At 44.9% G+C, this 21,719-nt stretch overlaps 1 protein-coding gene across 2 annotated transcripts in view; it reads left to right on the top strand.

Annotated features, from left to right (window-relative positions):
* The window catches only part of ALKBH8 (alkB homolog 8, tRNA methyltransferase), a 416,983-nt gene that overhangs the window by 200,993 nt on the left and 194,271 nt on the right, over nt 1–21,719 (top strand). For both annotated transcript variants that reach the window (XM_078657033.1, XM_078657032.1), the window contains exon 8: nt 157–263. In XM_078657033.1, coding sequence (XP_078513159.1) covers nt 157–263 — 107 coding nt within the window. The remainder of the gene's footprint in view (nt 1–156; nt 264–21,719) is intronic.

Raw genomic sequence — 21,719 nt, 5'->3', positions numbered from 1 at the left:
CTGTTTGGTGTTGGTTTGCAAAATATGGCTCCAGTCTATTTTTATCTATTAATCTCTTTTGTATTTTTGTGTTCTGTTATGGTTGTGCCTTCAGATTGGGCACAGCTATGCTGAAGAGAGCTGTTCAGTGATTGAGGGGTTTCTTTTTATTTTAAGATTGTCATGGAGTTCAAGCATCCTGATGGGCGGTCTGTGGCTGTCCTGCTCCCTCGCCGCAGCTTGTTAGTGATGACTGGAGAATCTAGATACTTATGGACACATGGGTGAGTACTTAAGGTTTTCTGTCTGCTGTCTACTTGGAAAATAAATGTTTTTCATTGAATTTGTGTTTGTCTGCTCCTATTCCAACCTAAAGAGTATTGGCATCTGTGACAAGATGTGCCGCCGACTGCTTTGGGAACTTATATTCTCATGTCATCCTGTTGAAAGGAATAGACCACCTGCTGTGCTTCTGGAACATTCTTAAGTGCTCAGCCCTGTGCCGCCATAGACTATTCTTACAAAGATTAACCTAAATTGGACTGTTTGTCTCAAAGAGTGACATCTTGTTAGTTCCGCACAGCGATTGTATTGACTATTCCAAGAAGTGCGCGTCTCAAACTGTGAGAGGAAAAACAACATAGAAGAAAACAAAAACTGCTTTTATTCCTTTTTTGGTCTTGGCTATAGAATGCTTTAACTGCCTGTTGGCGAGAGCTGTTGTTTCCAATACATTACATATATTGAAAGCTTTCATTGCTATGGTTGTGTTTGTCCAATTCCAGGAGCATTTCAGTCTCACAGTCTTCTGATTGTAAGAGTTGTATCCTTCTACTGCATGCTTGAGGGAACTCTCTCTAAGCGCCTTGAAATGAGTGTGCTGCTACACAAGAAACCAGTGCTCCCAGACCAGCATAGGTATTCGTCATGCTGTAATGTTCGGAAGTCGTTGCCCAATCAAGTATTTGGATAAGCCAAAGGCAAAGTCTTTTGAAAGAAGAAGAAAGTTTGAAACACATGAGCGCAGAGGCCAGATGATCTTTGCGGTCTCTGGCAAAGTGAGGCTTAGCATAACTAAGTCATGTGGCGAGGAAGACTAACGAGGAGGTAATGCCTAATTCAATTTTCCTTCTCCATAGAAAGAACTAACCTACAAGAAAACAGTAGTCCATGTTTCAGAATTCAGGGCGTCTGCTTCTTGGTTCACAAGTCTTCTGTGATTATTCACAAACTTTGTCAACCTCGGTAGGATGGTAATTGGAACTCCAAACAGACGCGCGTCTCTGTAGAACATCCCCTCACTAAGCCTAAGACATTTGGATATCTTTGAGATGGCCACAGTGAGTATTGTGCGTACATTACGTACATTTAGTTTTGGACTGTTGAACAATTCCAGAGTAGTTTCACAGAAGTGTACTGGAAATTCCATACATGTGAGAGGAACAGTGGCTCAGTTGTAACTTTACAGATGTTCACAAATATTACCCAATGCAATTCCTAGCCTGACTTACATGTGAGTGGGTCAGGCATGAGTGCTGCAGAAAGGTTTGAAAAAGGCATCCTTGTTTCCATTCTCACGAGGAATGTAGTGGGTTTGGTGTTAGTACCAGTGTGTATGTGTAATAAGTTAATCAAAAGAAAAAATGGTAACTCCACAAATGTCACGATCGTATCCAGGCATACTGTATGCAGTCCACAAGGTACGCTCAAGTATCTTAAGGAAAATGAATGGAAATTAGCCTTTTATGTGAATAAAGTGCATTGGTGCATATAAATTAGAGCGTGCATAATTTATACGTGTTAAGTCTTTCTAATTCAGCAACCATGCATACTTCCCTAGTGTGAAACACTGCTACCTGTGGTACTTGTGTCCAGTGGCAGGTGACGTACCGAGGGTGGGGCACATTAAAAAAATTAATAAATAAACGAACCTTTCAATCTTGCAGTGTGACCTCCTTCCTCAGGTGTCTTCCAGGAAGCTTCTGATGCAGGAAACTGCACTACTCAATCCTGGTGCTGCACTCAGAGCATGAAAGCAGCGCCGTGGTTGGATAGAGCAGGCTCTCCCAGCACTCCTAAGAGCACTGGAGGCCTGCGCTTTCTCTAACCCAGCTGTGTAAGACAGCTAGGTTAGAGAACTTTGAAATGCACGTCTGGCTTGCCGTCCCAAGACAGCTGACCAAAGAGACATGCGCATTTTAAAGCGCTCAGTTCCCTGCTGCTGCCACTCAACTGCACTCGCCCCACTCCGTTCTGACACTTAGTTTGGGACGGGTTGCTGAAAAATAAAATGGTAATGAATAATCGTTATTACTATTTTATTTTTCAGCTCTTGGGCAGGTGGGGCGACACTCCTCCACTCAAATGGAGGAGCCGCCTCTGCTAATGTCCTACTTCAGAGGTAGTCCAATAAGCTGAAGATACATTGTCCAGTGGCTAAATATATAGCATTTGATGGACAGGGCTGAGTTTTCTACGTATATTGTAACTTATTTTTCAAGTTTCTTAGGGGGAAAGGTTAGGAAGGCAATTTTTATCACACCAATGTGGCCAGGTTTAGCAAAATATGCTAAATTAATCTAAATGTGCGACGTTTTACCTCTTAATTGACTTTATTTTTATCTAGTTCTAACTTCATTGCCATTAAGACAAAGGTGAATCATTCTAAATGCCAGAACTTCTCACTTATTAAATAATACTTTCTACCACCTGACATGTTAATTTATTAATTTATAAATGAAGTTTCCAATTTTGGTCGAGGTATGCAAGGCTAATTTTGTTATCTTGAAACTGAAAGTGATTCCTTAGTCCTGCCTTATACAAATAAAGTAAGATTTCTTGGGTCCAACATGTTGGAAATCACTAATGAATTGCCAATAGAGCAGTTGATGCCTTTTGTAGAATGTTCTGCTTTCATGTGTCTTCCAGATAGCTAGAAATTGGGTTATTATTTGGAGGTGAGGGGAGGGGTGAGTACCCACCTCAAATAATAATCGCTATCCTTGTCAGGGTGAACCAATTAAGTCACTAAATATACCTGAGCTCCACCCCCTGGTAGCGATGGCACAGAGCAGACAGACTTGTCTTAGATGCAATGTGTAAAGCATTTATGCAGTACTAAAACATTAATAAAGTTACAATACAAAGCTATAAAAAAGTATAATTTAATAAACAACTTGACACCAAAATGACAAAAATCTAATAAGGGAACCGAGGGGGGGGGCATTGGGGTGTGTGTGTGTGTGTGTGTGTGTGTGTGAAATTCAGCAGTTATGGGTATTAACACACAAGACAAATGGCATTACTCATACCATCTTCCATATTGTTTTCTTTCTCATTGTGTCTATGCTGTTCTTAGCCTGGCAGACACTGTTATTTATGGCGTGTGTTGTGTGCATTGATGACCATAACTGGTAAATTTCAGTGGTTTTACATGTTTGAGACACAGTCCTAAATCAGCCCTAAACTGTGTTTATTTCAGTGAATTTAATTATTTTATTATGATCTACTTAATTAACAACCCCACTGTGCGAGGCTTTCAGCATTCCGCGATAATTGTTGTTCGGAGGGCTGCAGCAGGCATCCCTAGCCACCTGCCAAACTCATCTGTGCGCTCCTGGCAATGAGTCTAGAGCCCTGGTCTCAACCCAGCACCAGTGCACAACCCTCGGCCTGGCCTGCTTCCTGGCCCTGCGCACCACCATTCTTTGGCCAGGCTTTAAAATTATTTTTTTTCCTAAATTCATAAATCCTGTGCTTGCTTCAAAGCTTGAAGCTTGCATCGAGATCTCACATAGGATTTCTGACTCACAAACTCCTGACACTTTAAATGGCCGCCAAGGACCACAGCACCAAGACAGCAGGAGAAATGGCTCCTTTAGCCTATCAGATTTTTTTAAATTCCTTGTTTGTTAGTCCTAAACAGCAGATATATGCATAAGTGTTAAGCCTTTGACACCTGCTCTGCAACTTTTTAAACGGTAATGCCCAAAAAAATTTACTGAACAGATTTGCACCAAATCAACAAAAGTTTGACTTTCATGCCAAGTTAAATCGACTCTGCAGTTCTGGCAATAAATATATGCAAATTTCTTGTGGGAACTAAAAGGGGAAACACTTTTTTTCACCTCCCCACGTTTTCCCCTTCATGGATCTGCAGGGAAATTAGTATGCTAGACCAAAGCTGGATGATCTAATGATTTGACACATTTTGTGCAAATTTGTCCTCGGGGGGGTCAAAAGTTATAAGCAAATCAAAAAAAGCCTTTTCAATGGAAAGTGCATCTTCATTGGAGTTCTATGTTTTTTATATAACACTTATTTCCATCCTCTGCTTTGCACAGACTACAGCAGAATGCAGTGAGGGATGGGCGAGGTCCTGCGCGCAACACTTTGCCGTCAGCAATGAGTTATAAGCATTGGGGGCAGAGACTGCACAAAAGTTGGCAACCATTCACAAAATGGCAGTCGGATCCAGCATCTAAAATGGCAGCTCATGGGGGAGGAGCCTAGCTCGCGACCGAGATGGCCGCGCTTTAGCTCGGCTCCGCTCGCCCGCCTGTATTTTCACATTTATCCTGCTGTTATCCTGCCCCGGGAAGCCCTCTTTGCTGTGTGGTAGTGCTACGACGCCCTGCAGGCACTTACCTCTTGTTCCGGTTGTCCTGGCTGCTGCGGATCCGGAGCGGTGCCCCCCGATCATTTTGTGGCGTCGGAGGCGGACTGGCCTGGATCTTCTTGCTGGCTCCCTGGCCGGACGGAGCCTGCGGTGCTGCCCTTCGGGGCGCGGTGGAGGTGGTCGGAAGGCCGTTGTTCGTGTGGGCCGGAGATCCTTCCTGGCTGATTCCCGTGGGGAGGAGGCCTTTGGTGGAGGCGCTGCCTTCCATTGCCGGAGCTCCTCGTGTATCCGGCTTGCTCCCCCTTTGTTCTCCGGTCCGGCCATTTTGATTTTGCCGCCCGGACTCAGAGAACGGAACCGGCGGCGTTGGGTGGCCGGTGAGGTCCCTTTCTTCTGGTGGCCCTCCTTCCTGCCCGGGGTGCTCTGCCGCTGGTCGGCGCGACTATACTTGCCTTTCCGTCGCCCCGGCGGAGGTGGGCGGCCGCCTTGTTGGGCTCTCAAATGGCGACCGACCCCGATTGTCTCGGCCGGGCCTGGACGAGCGCTGGAGGCCCGCCGCATGGCCCGGGTCCCGAATACTGTAAAGGTTTTCCTACACTTAAGGAGGTCCTGGATGCCCTGCTCTCCTGGCGATTCTTGGTGGCCGCGCCTGTCATTACTTCGGAGATGGTTCCTCGCTACGGGCCTCCCGGGCCCCCACGACCGGATGTGGCTTTGCCATTGCGGGGTACGGCTGGAATTATCCTGACGGAATTGGCCCCGGCTACGACCGTGTCCGTGGGTGTGCGGAACTTGATGATGCCTCCTCCTCCGGCTCTGCCTCCTTTGCCTCTGGCCCGGGAGCTGGATATTGCACGGCCTGACTTTCATGACTCTCCCGGTTCCTTTTTGCCGCCGCTGCCCGGCGATCTCTCCTGTGCTGGCCCAGATGGGTCGGTTTCTTTGGACATATCCTTGGACCTGTGCCTGCATCGTTTGCTACACTTCGTGACTTTCCTAGATCTTCCGTGTTGTACTTCCCGTGTATTTTCTGGACTGCCGTTGTATTTTCCTGCTGTCTGCCTTCTGTTCTTCGTGGCCTGGTCCTCGCTGGACTGGACTGTTCTTACTTTGGACAAACAGGGACAGGGCTGATGTGCACTGGCATCTGCGTGCGGTAGTCTTGTACTGATTTGGATGGTCAATGTATCCTGGTATGGTTATGTGTGATTGTTTGGTGCTCTTGGATTTTAACCTGATAATCTTTGGCTTCCCGGGGTCTGGGACCTTCGACTCAGGCGGGTGGCCGGGTGCGTTTCCTCCTGTTTTCCGGCCCTCCCCCGTGTATGTGTATGTATGTGTCTCCCATCCCATGTTCCCTTTCCCTGCCCTTCCCGTTTTTGTCTTCTGTTTCCGACTTAACTTTACTCCGCTATATTTCAGGTTCTGATTAGGGCGACAGGCACGCTGCGGGGGGGTAGGCCGTAGCCTTCTGCAGGGGTGCAGGGTGGGCTTAGGGGTGGGTGGGTGGGGTCTGTCTTTATTGGGGGGTCATTTTCCCCCCTCATTTCTTCCTTTTTTTTGTTCTATGGCTCTTGTGTATTCACCTTTTCGGGACTCTGTCTCCTCATGTGTCCCCCTGGGGAGTTTCTGTGGCGTTCGTATTCCGGTGTGTGTCTGATTGTGGCCCGCTGGTTCTTTTGGTGTCGACTTTTTGGTATATCACTTGCCGGGTCAGGTTGTTCTGTCTTGTCTCCTGGGGGTGCGTGATTTGGTGGGAGTCCCTTCTTTTGTCCCCCTTTTTCCCTTTTCCCCTTCCTCCTTTATGGGGGTCTCTTCATTCCGTTGGGGTGCATATCGTATTGTATTTTGCAATGGGGGCCTTTTGGTTCTGTCTCTATAATTTGGGTGGGGGCGGTGAAGGGTGAGCGCGGTTTGACTGATGCCATTGTAGCTTCTTTGTACTCCGATTATGTGTATATTCTTTGGTAGCTATGTTTGTATGGCTTTTCGTTTCATCCTGTGCTCATAAAATGGCGGCTTGCCGCGGCCCCTCCCCTGTTGTTCCTTCCACGGCCCGTTATTCTTCTGTTTCCCCGCCCCGTATTAGAAAATTAACCTTTTGTTATCCTGTTTTTGCTGATTGCTCGATGGCTTTTGTTGTTTCTCCTGTGCTCCTGGTGTCATATCCTGTGAAGAACTTATTCTCCTTTGCTACGTTATTTACCGTGTGGTGGCCAGCCCGTGGGGTTGTAGGCCCGTATTTGTGAGCTTTCTTTGTACAATAAAGGTTTTAAAAAAAATAAAAAATAAAAAAATAAAATAAAATGGCAGCTCATGGGAGCACAAACTCTTTTTTTTATTTGTGCACTATGTTCTAGTTTTTTTTCTGGTCGGATATTCAAGTTTTCAACGCCTATGGGTATCCCTTAGTGCTCCCCTGCTGACAGACACATCTGAGGGTGGCACTCCATGGCTGTGGAAATCGTCGTGTGATTTTAAAGATAGTGGAAAAAAATCTGAGCCAGCCAATCACATTTGTAAAAACAAATTGTGATTTTAAACTGCACAGCTATGTAAAAGTATAAACCTTTTGAAGCCCGCCAGCACCTTCCTTAAACATTTATATTTCAAAAACTATCAAACGGATTTACACCAAAAAAACACAAGCTTGCTTTTAAATCTGTTAAGCGGTTCTTACTGTAAGCAATGTAAGCAAAATGTTGAAAGACTTCTTTTTTTTCACCCCCTCCTTAACTTTTTTCCTCTGCAGGGAGCTTCCAAAAATGGTCATGCTGTTTCAATGGAAGGTGTAGCTGAACCACTATATACGTACGTGTGTGTGTGTATACACACACACACACATATATTCAATCACAGGTCACCCACCAAGAAAGACCTCCACTGACTGCCACTTCAAACCCTCATACCCCTCAAAATCTACTGCATCATGTACAAAACAGTAATAAACTGTTATTTATGCCTACCGCTCAGAAAAAATGGACATAGGGGTACACATCACAAGATGTCACCTGATTGGAGATCAAGAACCACAAAAACGTAAGCCAGCAGAAACGAGCTTTCTCCTTATATGCTCCTAATTCGGAACAACACCCCTTTACATAAGGCTTGCCCCTTGCCTCTCCAGTGAAGATAAGATCCAAAGACACACCTATTAAAGGAGTACCTAATTAACCAATGAAGGGAACCATCATCGTCTTTCCCTAAGCAAAAGAGAACTTCAGTTCACTCCCCACTTTTAACTATATACATGATCATAACTAATCTTCCTCACAGTTCTTGTCCTCTGATGTCTCAAAGTACAGCACAGCATTGCTGTCGGCTAGCTTTGCATTACATAAATTCCTACAAATATATAACCACACATACATAAGAATGAATCCTCATTTTGCGTAACAACTTCATGGGTAATGTGACCAAGTTATTTCATTATGTAAATCTCTAAAAGGTTGAGTTTTGGGATATGATTGTTTATATATATTTTCTTTAGGGTATAAGTGCCTTACAGCTCAATCTTGTTCCAGCATTGCATGCATTTACAAAAAAAAATCTACAAATACATAATACCCTGAGATTCTTAGTCTGTAGCGCCACTAGGATCTTTGATAGCGTGCACTTTGTTTGTTTCTGTGAAGTAGTTTCACTCAATCCAGTCTGTCCCATTCTTCCTTACAAAGCCAGATTACACACCGCTGCTGTTGCTTTGCTGGTTTTTTGCTTATTTGTACCGAGCCGTTTATTATTAGCTCTAGATTTAATCTTTGTGAACTTTTGTTGGTCCTTGAAAAATTAATTATTTTCTACATGCAGAAGCAGTATTACAAGATGTTCCAACCCATCACGAAGGCCCATAAAGATGGGAACAGAATAGATTTTTTCAGCCCCTAGAGCCCACTGTTAGGATCATTGCTGGAGACAAGGATGACGCAAACACTGCTGCACATAAAAAAAAAACACTTCAGCCTAACAACGAAATTCGACAGGTTATAAAAGCATTTAGTGCCATTCAGAAAGAAGGTGACTAAGATGGAATATAGGTACTACTTCTGTGCGCTGACATCAGTTCCTATCTTTCCCTGCCACCAGGTGCAGATCTGAAGGTTTGTCTTGTCTTTTTGAGGCACTTACTTCAGACATTTCATCTAGATTTCACAGTGTACAAGGGAATGTCATCCCAAAAAATAACAGGTTTTAAGACCTGTAGGAATTGTTGCATGTCTGTGAGAGATCCCCATCAGATATGCCTAGGATCAAGTCACGACTCTAAGGCCAGTAGTGACTGTGCGCTGATGAACCCAAAAGCCATCGGAGACAGCCAAATTTTACATTGACAAAGGACCCTGTGACTAAGCTACTCTTAGTCGTAGTCGAAGGTTTTGTCCTGGTCCTAGTCCCGCCCCAGCAGTAAATTGTCGGGTAAGTTCAAAAAGATGCATATTAAATTGAAGCAGGACTCAGGCCCCACTCACTACTCGTGTTCATGTGAGAAGGTGTGGTGGGGGCACCTGGAGTCAGTCGATTTCAGAGCCGATCCTGCTACTGGTTCCAATACAACCTGAGTTCTTGGGGCCGCCTGCTTCTTCAAAACATAGTTCCGTGAGGTCATGCTCCAGCTCTTCAGATCCTTACTGACTCCCGCTGGCGTGCCTTCTGGCCCCAAGGAGCCAAGAGGCCTTCCATCTGAGGTACTGCTGGCAAGTTTGCACTCTGTGCCAGTTGGACCCTCTGGACCCGTCACGTCACCCTCCGCTCCGATTTAGAGCCCGTCTCTGGTGCCATGGTTCATACCGGTTGCTGGAGATGACAAAGAGAAGCTACCTGTAGTAGTCTCCAACCCAGTCGAAACCATGCCCAACCACTGTTGAGGCACCACTTCCTCGCTTGAACTGTTGCCTCCACAAGGAAGAACACACATCTTGGACACCTTTTTGAACACAGTCTCGGACAACGATTATGAAGTGGGTGATGAGTTCACTCTGCCCTATCATAAGGACAATGGTAGGATTACTTGCAAGAGGCTAGTGGCCTCAATTCCTCACGTGAATCATGTCTTTTCTCACCCCCTGGCCCATTCATGAAAGAATCCGCTTCCTTCGCCATGGTCAGCTTCCAACCTTGGAGGTTAAAACAAATGTGCTGATGGAAACCCTCCTGCCAGGGCAAACATCTTCTAAGCCCCTTGTGCCGTTCAATGAGGCCTTAGATGACACCTTGTTAGGAGCCTAGTCCAAACCTTGCTCTTGCCTCCCCAGTCAACAGGCAAATAGCAAGATGACATCGCCGTGACCCGGGCTGTCCTGCATACCTGTTTCATCACCTTTCCCCAAAAAGTTAGTGGAGCAGGCATCAACAAACAGATCTAATCCCAAAAGTTTTCTGACTACTCCTCCCAATAGGGAGTTCAAACGGTGGAGACTTTTGGAAAGCAAATATTATCTTCCACCAGCCTGTCTCTACATTTAGTAAATGCCAGCTGTCTCCTGGAACGCTGCTTCCATGCCCTTTGGGGTTCAGTGGCTCAAGACTTCCCTGCTATCCCTGAAGATCTCCAACGTGTCCATGACAAGGTAATTCAAGATGGTTGTAAGGCTGCCAAGTTCACATTTCATTGTGGCTTGAAAAACACTGATTCCTTCGGGCGAGTCATTTGCACCAGTGTTGTTATTCACCGCCATGCATGGTTTCGATCAGCCAGATTTTCAGTCAGTGTTCTCCCCCCCTATGGACATGCTCTTTGACAGGAACTGCCGTTTGGGGCAATTCAAAGAGAGCCGAGCCACAGCACGCTCTCTGGGCTTAGCTGCCCTGTATTGTTAGCTGCACTAACCATACTACTCCTTTTGCAGCCTCTGCAGAGATTTCATATACCCACAGCTTGTCCAGTCTCAGCAGGGAACCCAGTCGTTTCGCGGTCGAGGCTGCAGTGCCCACTTCCCCTGCAGTCAAGGTCAACGGGCCACTCAGTCCACTGTCTCCCCTACAGTTGCACCTACAAAACCCCTTTAGCATCCCTTTAGGGGAGCACAGCCAACCAGTGGGAGACAGGAACCAACAATTCTTAGCAGGACAGCAAGCAAAAACTTCGGACAGGTGGGTCCTGCGAATAGTTTGCAGGGGATATACATTGCCCTTCCTCTCTTTCCACCAGACCTTCCACCGTCCCCGAGCAACTGCAAGAGAACTGTCTCTCCATTTTGCTTCAAAGGGGCTGTCGAGAGGGTGCTAGCGCCAGAAGTAGGATGTGGTTGTTATTACTGCCACTTTCTGGTGCCCAAGAAGGCCGAAGACCTTTGTCATATTTTAGACCTCCTTCTCTCAACTCCTTCAAATGGAAGGAGAAATTCAAGATGCTCACCCTGGCCTAGGTCTTGCCTGCCCTTGACCCTGGATACTGGATGGTAGCATTGTACCTGCAGGATGCTTATTTCAATATATGCTCCTGCAAGTCCATGTGCACTGCATGCAGTTCGGGACAGGAGTATTTTCAGTTCACTGTGCTCCTCTTTGGTCTCACCATCGCCTCTCTAGTGTTCATGAAAGTGGTGGTGTGGCAGCAGCACACCTTCGGGGTCAGAGATACCAGTCTTCCTCCTAAATCAATGAAAGGTTGTGGAAGGCAGGCTCACTCTAGGCAGTCATTAACCAACTCCAGACTATTGCAAACCTCTTGTCATCTTTGGGGTTCACAGTCAATGAGCCAAAGTCAAACCTGGCTCCTCCTCAAACGCTTACCTTCATCAGAGCCAGTTTGGTCACAGTTTGGTTTCTTGCCTTTCCCCCCAGGACATTTCAGCTGTGATCCTCAACTTTCACCCTTAATCTTGGATTTCAGTGAGGTCAACTCTGAAGCTTTTGGGACTGATGGCCTCCTGCATCCTGCAGGTCGAGCACACCAGGTGGCATTTGCGGACTCTGCGGTGAAATCTGAAGTCTCACTGGGCCCAACATCAAGGGGATCTCTCCGACCATGTTCAGACTTAGGAAGAGACTGCAAAAGATTTGCTGTGGTGGTTGATGCACAGTGATTCAGTCAGCGCAAACCTCTCTCCTTTCCCCACCCAGACCTCACAGTGGTGACCAATGCATTGCTTCGGAGAGGCGGAGAGCAGAGGCCTCTGGTCTCCGGTGGAGTCTTGGCTCCATGTCAACCTTCTGGAGATGAGGATCATCCACTTGGTGTTGAAAGCCTTCCTTCAATCCATCAAGGGCAGGCTGATTCAGGTACACATAGACCACTCCACTGCCATGTGGCACAGCAACAAACAGGGCGGGATGGGGCCACGGACCCTGTTCTGGGTGGCTGGACCACCAATTCATTTTTCTGGTTGTGAATCACCTGGCAGGCTCCTTGAATGTCAGGTCAGACAAACTCATCCAGCTACCTTTGGAAGAGCACGAGTGGCAATTATATCTGGAGGTGGTGCAAGGGCTCGTCCATGCATGGGGAGAACCTTGGCTCGATCTACTCATCACTGCAGAGAACGTGCAATATCAGCACTTTTGCTTCAGAGTTTCCAAGCAAGGTGTCTTTCACTCGGAGACGCTTTCCACCTCGAGTGGAATTCAGGACTCTTGCCTTCCCACTGATACCTCTCCTGCTCCGAGTTCTCCAGAGGATCAGGACTGACTGGACCTGGATTAGGCATGGAGACACAGAGCTCCTGTGCTTGAGCATCTATCCTCCGATCACGCTGCCCTTCCGGGAAGATCTGCTATAACAGCAGTAGGGAAGGGTTCCGCAACCAGGCCTTCACAGTCTCCACCGTCATGCTTGGAGATTGAGCTGCGACAACTGAATACCTTTAAACTTCCTCCCAAGGTGGTTGATGTCATCTTAGCAGCAAGACATCCATCTAAAACAAAAGGTATGCTGTTAATATTGAAAAATTTGATGCTGAATCTGGACACAGCACATGTAGTGATCACACACTCCCCATGCTGGGCATCTGGACATATTACCCACTGGCCACATTGTGTTCACGCATGGATGCATGGCCCACCAAGATTATCTATTGAATGAATAAATTATGACTTCAAAGGCAGCAATTTGCTTTCCTTACCATACAAGGATCACCAGAATCGTTTATGGCATACAACGAACTATATAAGAACGTGTCAGTTCGATTGTAAATTGAGACAGTCCTCAGACCCTATGCCTTTAATTGATCTACTGGCCGCAATGTTTAATTAAACTGTTCCTGTATTGCCAAACACCTCTTGTCTCTTGTTTTTTCAAGGTATTAAATGTTCAAGCAACAATACGCCTCTTGTTGGGACAGATTTGTGGTTTGGTGCATTAGACTGTAGATTGACCCCCCCTTCAGACCAAGTTGTCTGATGTTCTGTTGTTGGTTTTGTCTCTTGTCAGCAAAAGCTTTGCCCTTGGCACAGTTAAAGGTTACCTTTTGTCTCTTTCAGCTTTTTTGCAACTGCCACTTCAGCCTTCATTGTTTAAGCCTCCAGTTGTTATGCATTTCTTAAAAAGCATTTGCTTCCTCCCTCTCCATTTGTCATGCCACAGTGAGATCTTAACTCGGTCCTTACATTTCTGATGGACACTCACTTCAAGCTGCTTCCTAGCTGCATCCCCATGTAGCTTTTTACGCTCTACAGTATTCCTCATCGTCATCTCATCAGTGTAGCACGTGAGTGAGCTTCAAGTTGTTTCGGCCAACCCACTGTACACCGCTTTCTTCCCAGATAAGCTGATATTGTAAGCGCTGGCATCTTTATTACCTAAAGTTGTGATGCCATTTTATGTCGGTCAGAACCAAATTGCTGGCTTTCTATGCTCCGGCTCACCCCTTTAAGGAGGAGAGACTATTGCTTGGGCCCCAAACGAGCACAGTTTTTTCATCAATCATACTAGAGACCACCAGGTCGATAATAAGCTCTTTGTGGGGTTCACTGGTGCGAAAAAATCAACGCTGTGCAAAAGAGCACCATCTTCCTCTGAATTGTGCTTGCATTAAGACCAGCTATGTATTGGCCAGAAAGCAGCCTCAAGAAGGACTGTGTGCTTATTCTACCAGGGCCAAAGCTGCTGGCACTCATTGGCACATGCAGTTCTGTCCTAGTCATATGCCAGGTGGCTACTTGGGCGAGCCTCTATGTGTTCACACAGCACTATTGTTTGAACAATCAGGTTAGCTTAGAGGGACATTTTGCCTGCTTGGTACTGCAGGACTTTCTGGTTTAAGTCCATTGACAGGCCCACATCTGAATAGGTACTCCTCTGGCATGTATTCAAAAGGTGATGAATATACAGCTAGAAGTCTCTATCAGAAGAACAAGCTACTTCGGTTCAGTAATGCTCTTCCGAGTAGAGACTCTATCTAACTGTAGATTCCTCACCAGCCCTCCAATCCCCCCCATTATGTGGGTGGTCTCTATCAATTAATAAGATGCCAAATCTAGGTATCTGCACACTGGTCACATCAATTTGCTTTTGCAGCTCTGTGTCTGGAGACAAGGATACTCTTGAAAGCAACTGATGTCAGCACGCAGGAGTGGTGCCTATATAGATCCCACATGTGGCAGAAGATGGACAATCAAGAAGAAGTTTACCGGAGTAGAACGACGTCAGTGCATTGCAGCACTGCACCAACATCTGGTATGCAGTAGTAATACTGAAAAGTTTCCAGATCCAGTCTGACGCCTGGAGAATATTCAACAGGTGAGGAATCTCTGGCAAGATAGAGTCTCTATCAAACAGAGCATTAAAAAAAGTTAAGTAACTTTTTCTTTGGTGCATTGCTTATAGCCTAGTTAAGATCACACATTCATAGGGTGAAACAGGAAGGAACATAAACTCATGAGTTTTAAAATTAAGCCAAAAAGGGGAACATGTCTTTTCACTGGTAACCAGAAAAGGACAGAGGAAGACTTTAATTTCTGCCTGATTTTTAATTTAACCATTATCCAGGATATAGATTACAAGCACCACAATGAACAACCATTTCAGTTCTTAAACAATCACAAATAGCGTGTGTGCGCAGGGCCCTTGAAAATTCTATATGCCAGTGGCACACCCAGATATTGGGTGGATAAGGGATGGTGTTAACCTCAAAGTTATGAGACAACGTGTCCTTACAGATAAGATTCAAAATAGCATTTTAAATAAATTCAATTTGACTGACTCAAAAAGGGAGTATAAGATCAAAAATTTCGAAATATTATTAATGTTTATTAATAATTTAGGCACAGTACAAAACAGGAAATTTTAGCTGTATTAATAGTCATAAAGTCAATTTGCCATAAAGGCTCTTAGTACAGAAAACATAATAAAATCATGAAAAAGTATCTATATCTCTAGTGTGCAGCAGATTCAGTAAGATGTCAGGCAGCATCCATAGAAGCTCAGGAAAGATCTCAAAAAGAGTTCTGGTGCACCCCAAAACCCATGGGTTTATATACAGTTTTCTTGCATATGAAAGTACAGAAACGGCAAAGTCGACATGGTATAATCATTGCACCAACAAATCATATTATTACTTCAAGCAAGGACGGTATAAAGGACATCATTTATGGAAAAGACCTGGGAAGAGATGTTAACACCAGGAAAATAGTAGAAGGAAGTAGAAAACCAAAAGCACTTACTAGTAAGAACAACGGGCAGGGAAGAGCGAAAGCCCATATTGCAGAAATGGAGGCAGTAGGTAATAAGTGGCTGCATTCTGAACCCTCACAACTAGAGAATGGGAAGAAAAAAACAAGGAAGATTCTACCCCTAAATCGGTCCCAGCTTTTATATTCCTTCTCCAAATGCCCTAGTTTAAGAGGAATTCGGACCAAGGACCCGAGACAGGTGGGTTTCAGTTATAATAGAAAAGGGAAGGAAATCACTAAGGGTTTAGTGTATTCAGGGTTGGTAAAGGCAGCAATTGTGAAAGCAGAGAGAGAGGTACCTAAGGAATGGATAACAATAATACCAGATGGAGAATTAGAGGAAAGTAGCCAACAAGGAAGATATTTTTTGAAGTGTCATGCAGGTTTAGGAAAAAGGCAGGTGAGGTTGTTAGATGTAGTTTGTGGAGAATAAGAAAACATGAAAATAGTAGTCGATAACTCAGATATTAGTAAACTTTGGGGTAATTGGAGTCCAGAAAACAGTTGTACCAGACTGTCCCAGTGGAACCATGAGGAGGCTGATTGCCCAAGTGAAATAGATTAGGACATTGGGTTGTCGCATTGCCTTAAGATTACATCTTGGAACATAAATGGGCTTGGAGGACCAGTAAAAGTAGAAAGGATAAAAGAGCTAGACCAAAGTGTTGAGATTATATGTTTACTAGAAACTTGGCTATGCGACAAAACCCCTATAATTGAAGGATTCGTCCAAATTCACAGATCAGCAAAGAAAAAAAGGCTTGGGCGCCCAGCGGGAGTGATTATGACACTAATGTCAACTAGGATTGCGAAAAAAGTGATGCCCATAAACGTAAAATGCAAATGATTGCTTGTCTGCAGAGTATCCTTGTCATCTTCAGATCAAATGTGTGAAAATGTGGTACTTAAAAATGTCTACATGCAGTAGGGGGGGGCATAAGGATTATGGGACAGAGATGGGGAATTTTAAGAAAGATGTGGACACTCTGTGTGAAAAGCATGGTACTGATATGGTCATTGTAATGGGAGACTTCATCATAAATTGAATCCGAAAAGGTTAGATCCTTGGTTTAAAGAATTATTGGGAGCATATGATATAACGTTAGCCTACTTCCCAAACTGTATCCCCTCCAGACGAGCTATATAGGGAAGTATTTGGGAACAAAGGGGTTATTCAGCCTGAATGGTAGGATAGAAATCGATTGCCCAGCCAAGCAAACATTTAAGATAGGTACACAATATTGCCCAATTGGTTACGTCTTTGTTCATGCATGGAATTTTGCATTAATAAAGGGGTTTCGGGTAAGTCAAAGAGATGGTAGTGATCATAACCCTTTGCAACTCGAATAGCGCAGTGATGACATGAGTCCACGTGATATAGCAAGTCCTCAACAATTAGAGTATCCCAAGCATTTGAAAACCAGTCTAACTGATGAATATATGGTAAAACTGGTGAAATTTCAACAGGAGCTAAACATGGAAAGTGCCAGGGGTCAGAAATTGAAATGGTTTGAAGGGAAAATTGAACAAGTAGTATAATGTGTCAAAGTAAAACAAAAAACTAACAAATCAAGCTCGATCAATCATCAAACAACCCTGGAAAGGCGAGCAAAGTGGTTCTCTGCGGAATGTATGACAAAGAAAAGGGTGGTATGGAGAGAAGAAAGAAACCTCAGAATTAAATACTATCTGGGTAGATATACAAAGCTTAATAAGCTGAGGAGGGAATACAAAATGTTAGTAAGGAACCACAAAAGGATCCAAAAAGAGAAATGCTGGGAAAACCTGCTGGAAACCATTGAAGCAAAAAATTTACGGAAGTTCTGGAAGCTGATACATGGAGCATCAGAACAACCCCAAGGGGCTATGAGCTGTGTGGTAGAAGAAGCAGCTTGGGAGGAATACTTGGATGAATTGAATGGTTTATGTAAAATGGCTGACGATAACGATAAATTGCACTGGGGAGGGGTAGTTGAAGTTATAAAAACTTACTTTACAGTAGAGAATGTGATGCATACCATAAAAAAGCTAAAGCTAACCCGAGCAGCAGGACTTGAAAACCTTCCTGCTATTTTAATAAAGACACAGCTAAATTAGTGGGCCGTATTCCTATCACATATGTTCTTGGCTATATTAGATTCTGGCAGAATTTCAAATATTTGGAGGGGAGCAGTAAGTAGATAAGTACATTAGAAGGGCTATATGAAAGCCCTGAAAAATTATAGACTGAATAATTTGCTGGATGTTAATGAGAAAGTCTTTGCCAAAATAATACTAGGTAGATTGAATGACTGGGTGGAGCAGCGGTCTATTGTGCCTGTGGAACAGGGTGGCTTAAAGGAAGGCCACTCCACAATTGACCAATGTTTTGCCCTGTTTTGTGGACTTCCGGGCAGCGTTTGACCTAGTTGATCAGAAGTGCCTATGGGAGATCTTGAAAAAAATGACATTCCAGAAGGACTTCTGGTCATAATATAGGAGTTACATAGAGGAAATTGGACGCATATCATTAAGGATACGGTGGGGTCTTTGACGTCGAAAATAGCAATTAATATTGGTCTAAGACAGGGCTGTGTGCTGGTCCCTCTACTCCAGAGGTCTTCAAACTTTTGTAGGTTGAGCCCCCCAGCTGAATTTTTTCAGATGTTGGGCCCCCCCACCACCTGACAGAAATTTCTGGAATCTGGTACACTACATAATCCTTGATGGGGCACGACATGCCCATACTTGTGTACAGGGGCGCAACTAGACCCAAACTTCGTGGGGCTAACACTCCCAACCAGGGCTGGTCCTAGCACTGGATGCACATAGTGCAACGGTCTGTTTTGGCCCCCCTCCCCATTTCCTCCTTCGCCCTGAATTTCCTCACTACCACTCACCAACAATGCACCCCATCTCTCTATAGCACCTTTCTGGCAAACATTTCTTTTTTTTTTATAGCGCTACTCATAGTTTACCCACACTCAGTTCTTTGATCTGCATGGTACACATTCTTTATAGCAGGCACATTTAACCCTCTGCACTTCTTGGGTGGTAGGAGTGCCCATGTGAGTGCACGGTGAGTTATGCGACAGTGTGAGAGAAGGGTAAGAGGAGTGACTGCAGGGTGAGAGAGGTGGCGATATGAATTTGGGTGCGGATGTAAGTGCAGAGTGGGACAAATGAATGTATGGTTAGTGATGGTCTTATTTGAGTGAGTATACACATTGAGCAGAAAGGGAGTCATGTGAGTGAAGTGTTTCATGAGTGCAGGGTGAGTAGTGTGCTTGTGTGACTGCAGGGTGTGGTACAGGGTGAACAGCACAAGTGCATTGTGAGTGCAGAGTGATCACTGAGTTCAGGGTAAGCGGGTGATCCGTGTGAGTGCCTGGTGAGCAGTGTGAGTGCATTGTGATCGCTGTGAGTGCAGGGTGAGAGGGTGAATGGCGTGAGTGCATGGTGATCAGTGTGAGTGCATTATGATCGCTGTGAGTGCAGGGTGAATGGTGTGAGTGCAGGGTGATCAGTGTGAGTGCATTGTGATCGCTGTGAGTGCAGGGTGAGCATGAAAGTGAAGGGCGAGCATGAGAGCGAGTTGTCTGAATGCAGGGTGCATTCCCAGACACTTGAACTAACTCAGCAGTTATTGACGGTAGCGTAGGGTTTCAGATATGTTAAACTATTGCAATTATGGCATTAACAAGGGATCAGGGTGGACGAAATAAATGTGCTGATCTTCCAACAAACTTCCAGTTTTATGGTTAGGGTTGCCAGCTCATTATTTTGATGGCCCGGTTGGTACACAAATAACAGTCACCTAAAGCTGTATTGTCAGCACTTGTCTGTGCATACTTTGAGCAGCAAATATAAATAGTAGCACTTTTAACTGTGTTCTATAGCTACCTGAATGGTCCATGACTGATAATAAAATGGAACAAAGAAACAAACATCATATTACAAATGTTTTTTATAAGCATATTTGGTGTCAAGACAAGCTGTTTAAAAAACAGATGGCCCATTTTTTCTGTTGGTAACTTGAAGCCCTGTTGGTGTTGCAGTGCCTGCCTGTGCAAATGTAAAAGAAACTTTGTCTCCTTTCTACTAAGAGCTTCCTCCCAGGAAGGGGTTAAACTGGTAGAGCTGAAATGCTTCAGCTGCTTTGGGAGGCAGGATGTCTCCTTTGCTAAAACTGAAAGCAAAGGAAAGACGTCCTTTCAGCTGCAGTGGAAGGCAAGGAGTCTCCTCTGCTTTGAAATCGTACAAAAAGGAACAGGACTGTCTGTTCGTTTTTTTTAGCAGAGGAGACCCTGCCTCCCACTGCAGCTGAAGCATCAAGCTCTACCAATTAATCCCCTCCTGGGAAGGTTAACTGTTAGCTCAACGTGACAAAAGCACACGTCCGGCCTTATCTATTTCCCCTCCCTCCCCCCCTCACTTACAGGAGAATTCCCATTTGAACTTGTGACGCCTCGGGACAATAAAAAGCCTCTGAGAAGGAAGATCTTCCTGTGGAGTGCGCGCCCCCCCTGAGATGGTGTCGGGGCGCGCCCCACAGTTTGAAGACCTCTGCTCTACTCTTTGCCATATTCCTAGCCGATCTGCCATCTGTGCTGGAGGTAGATAGAAGTGCAACCCCGAAAATGAACGTGAAACCACTATCGTATTTATTGTACGCAGATGATCTAGTAATCCTTGAGTTGACAGAGTTGGGCCTACAAAGGAAGTTAAATGCATTTAGAGAATATTGTGTGGCAAAGCATTTAATTGTAAATGTGGATAAAACCAAAATCTTATGCTTTGGAAAAAGAGATTCTAAGTGCAATTGGTATTTGGGCCCATTAAAAATAGAAATCGTGAATGGCTACGAATACCTTGGCGTCTGGTTCAACAGGACCCTAAAGTGCCACACGCATTTAGAGGTCCTGAAAGCAAAGGCCCTTACATCAGTATGTGGGTTGAAAAAATGAGATCAAGGTCTATGGAGATATGTCCCATCGACCGCTGATAAAGGCCTACAGTGTGATGATACCCCCTCAACTACTTTATGGGGCAGAAGTACTCTACCTAAGTGGTAAAAGTGGATGGGATTTTGAGGAAGGGAAGAGCATAACATCCCTAATGTCGTTGCTAGGCTCATCTATGATCTAGGCAATCAGATTTGAGCTAGTGCTGACATTATGGAATGTACAGGCTCAAGTGGCCCTGCTAAGGTTTTGGAAAAGATTGGACCGGGAACAGACCAGAAGGTCTCGCAACGGTGTAAAAATTAGATACAGTATAGTGATTTAAAATGGGCCTAAGAGACCAGAAAGAAATTGTATTCTGTATGTGGGAACCTGAAGGCGAGAATATGTCAATGTACATTACAAGTAGAAGTCACTAAGAGTGAACTCTATTTTAGGAGTTTTATATAGCGCTGGCCAGACCCGAGAGTATCGGAGCACTTTACAACAAATTTTAATGCAAGAGTCACATAGTGAGACAGGTATATATATTGGTTCGGAAGTCTGTGTGCTGTGCCACATTGAGGAAGGGAGTCCTGTGATAACCTCGATGGGTGCACATTGTCATTGGACTGAACCTTTTTCAGGGAGGAGGGAGCGAGGAGATACGGAGAGCGGGAAGAGGTTTGTCTTAATGACACATTGTCAGGGTGCTGTATAGTGCATGCTTGTTCGCTTTGTTGTCAGTTTTCAGTTCGGGAAGGCACGGTTGAGGAAGAGGACTTTTAGGAGTTTCTTGAATTCTACAGAGGAAGGGATAGTCCTGATATCAGCTGGGATGGAGTTCCAGATTTTGGGAGCACTCCAAGCAAAGGATTGAATAGCTGTTTTTTGTTTGCGTGTCTTCATAGGGATGAGTAGTAGGGTATTGGAGCTCCTGCGGTTCCTTGCCTGACTGGCCTTCTTGAGTTTGGAGGCCAGGTAGTCTGGTTTCCCTGTGTGCAGTGTTTGGTGCGTGAGGCGGGCGGTTCTGAAACAGGCGCGCATTTCGACTGGGAGCCATTTTAGTTCTCTGAGTACGGGAGAGATGTGTTCATATTTCTCAACTCCGGAGACCATTCTGGCTGCTGCATTGAGAGTTGTTTTGAGGGGAGCTAGGTGGGATTTTGCTGTACCGGTGAGGACTTCATTCCCCTACTCGAGTCTAGATAACACCAGTGATTGAGTGGCTTGTTTGAGGTCCACGGGCAGGATGAAGGGTTTTATTTTGTTGAGTAGTTTCAGATTGAGGAAGGCGCTCTTTGCGGAGTTCCTAATGTGTTTGGACATGTCGAGTTTTGAGTCTAAGGTGATTCCTAAAGATTTTACAGAGATGGCCAGCGTGAGATTACCGTCAAGAGCATCAATTGCTTTTAGCCGTTCTACAATATGCGGGTTTTCTTCTTTGTTGGAGATGAGGAGGATTTCTGTTTTTTCTTGGTTGAGTTTTAGGTGGTTTATTGATATCCATTGTTGAACTTATCTTAGGGTGTCGCTGAGTCTCTGAATGTAATTGATGGAGGAGGTTTCCTGATAGATCTGGGTGTCATCAG

Source organism: Lissotriton helveticus, chromosome 8 (assembly GCF_964261635.1).
Source record: "Lissotriton helveticus chromosome 8, aLisHel1.1, whole genome shotgun sequence".
Classification (NCBI taxonomy): domain Eukaryota; kingdom Metazoa; phylum Chordata; class Amphibia; order Caudata; family Salamandridae; genus Lissotriton; species Lissotriton helveticus.
This window is presented reverse-complemented; position numbering and strand designations above follow the sequence as displayed.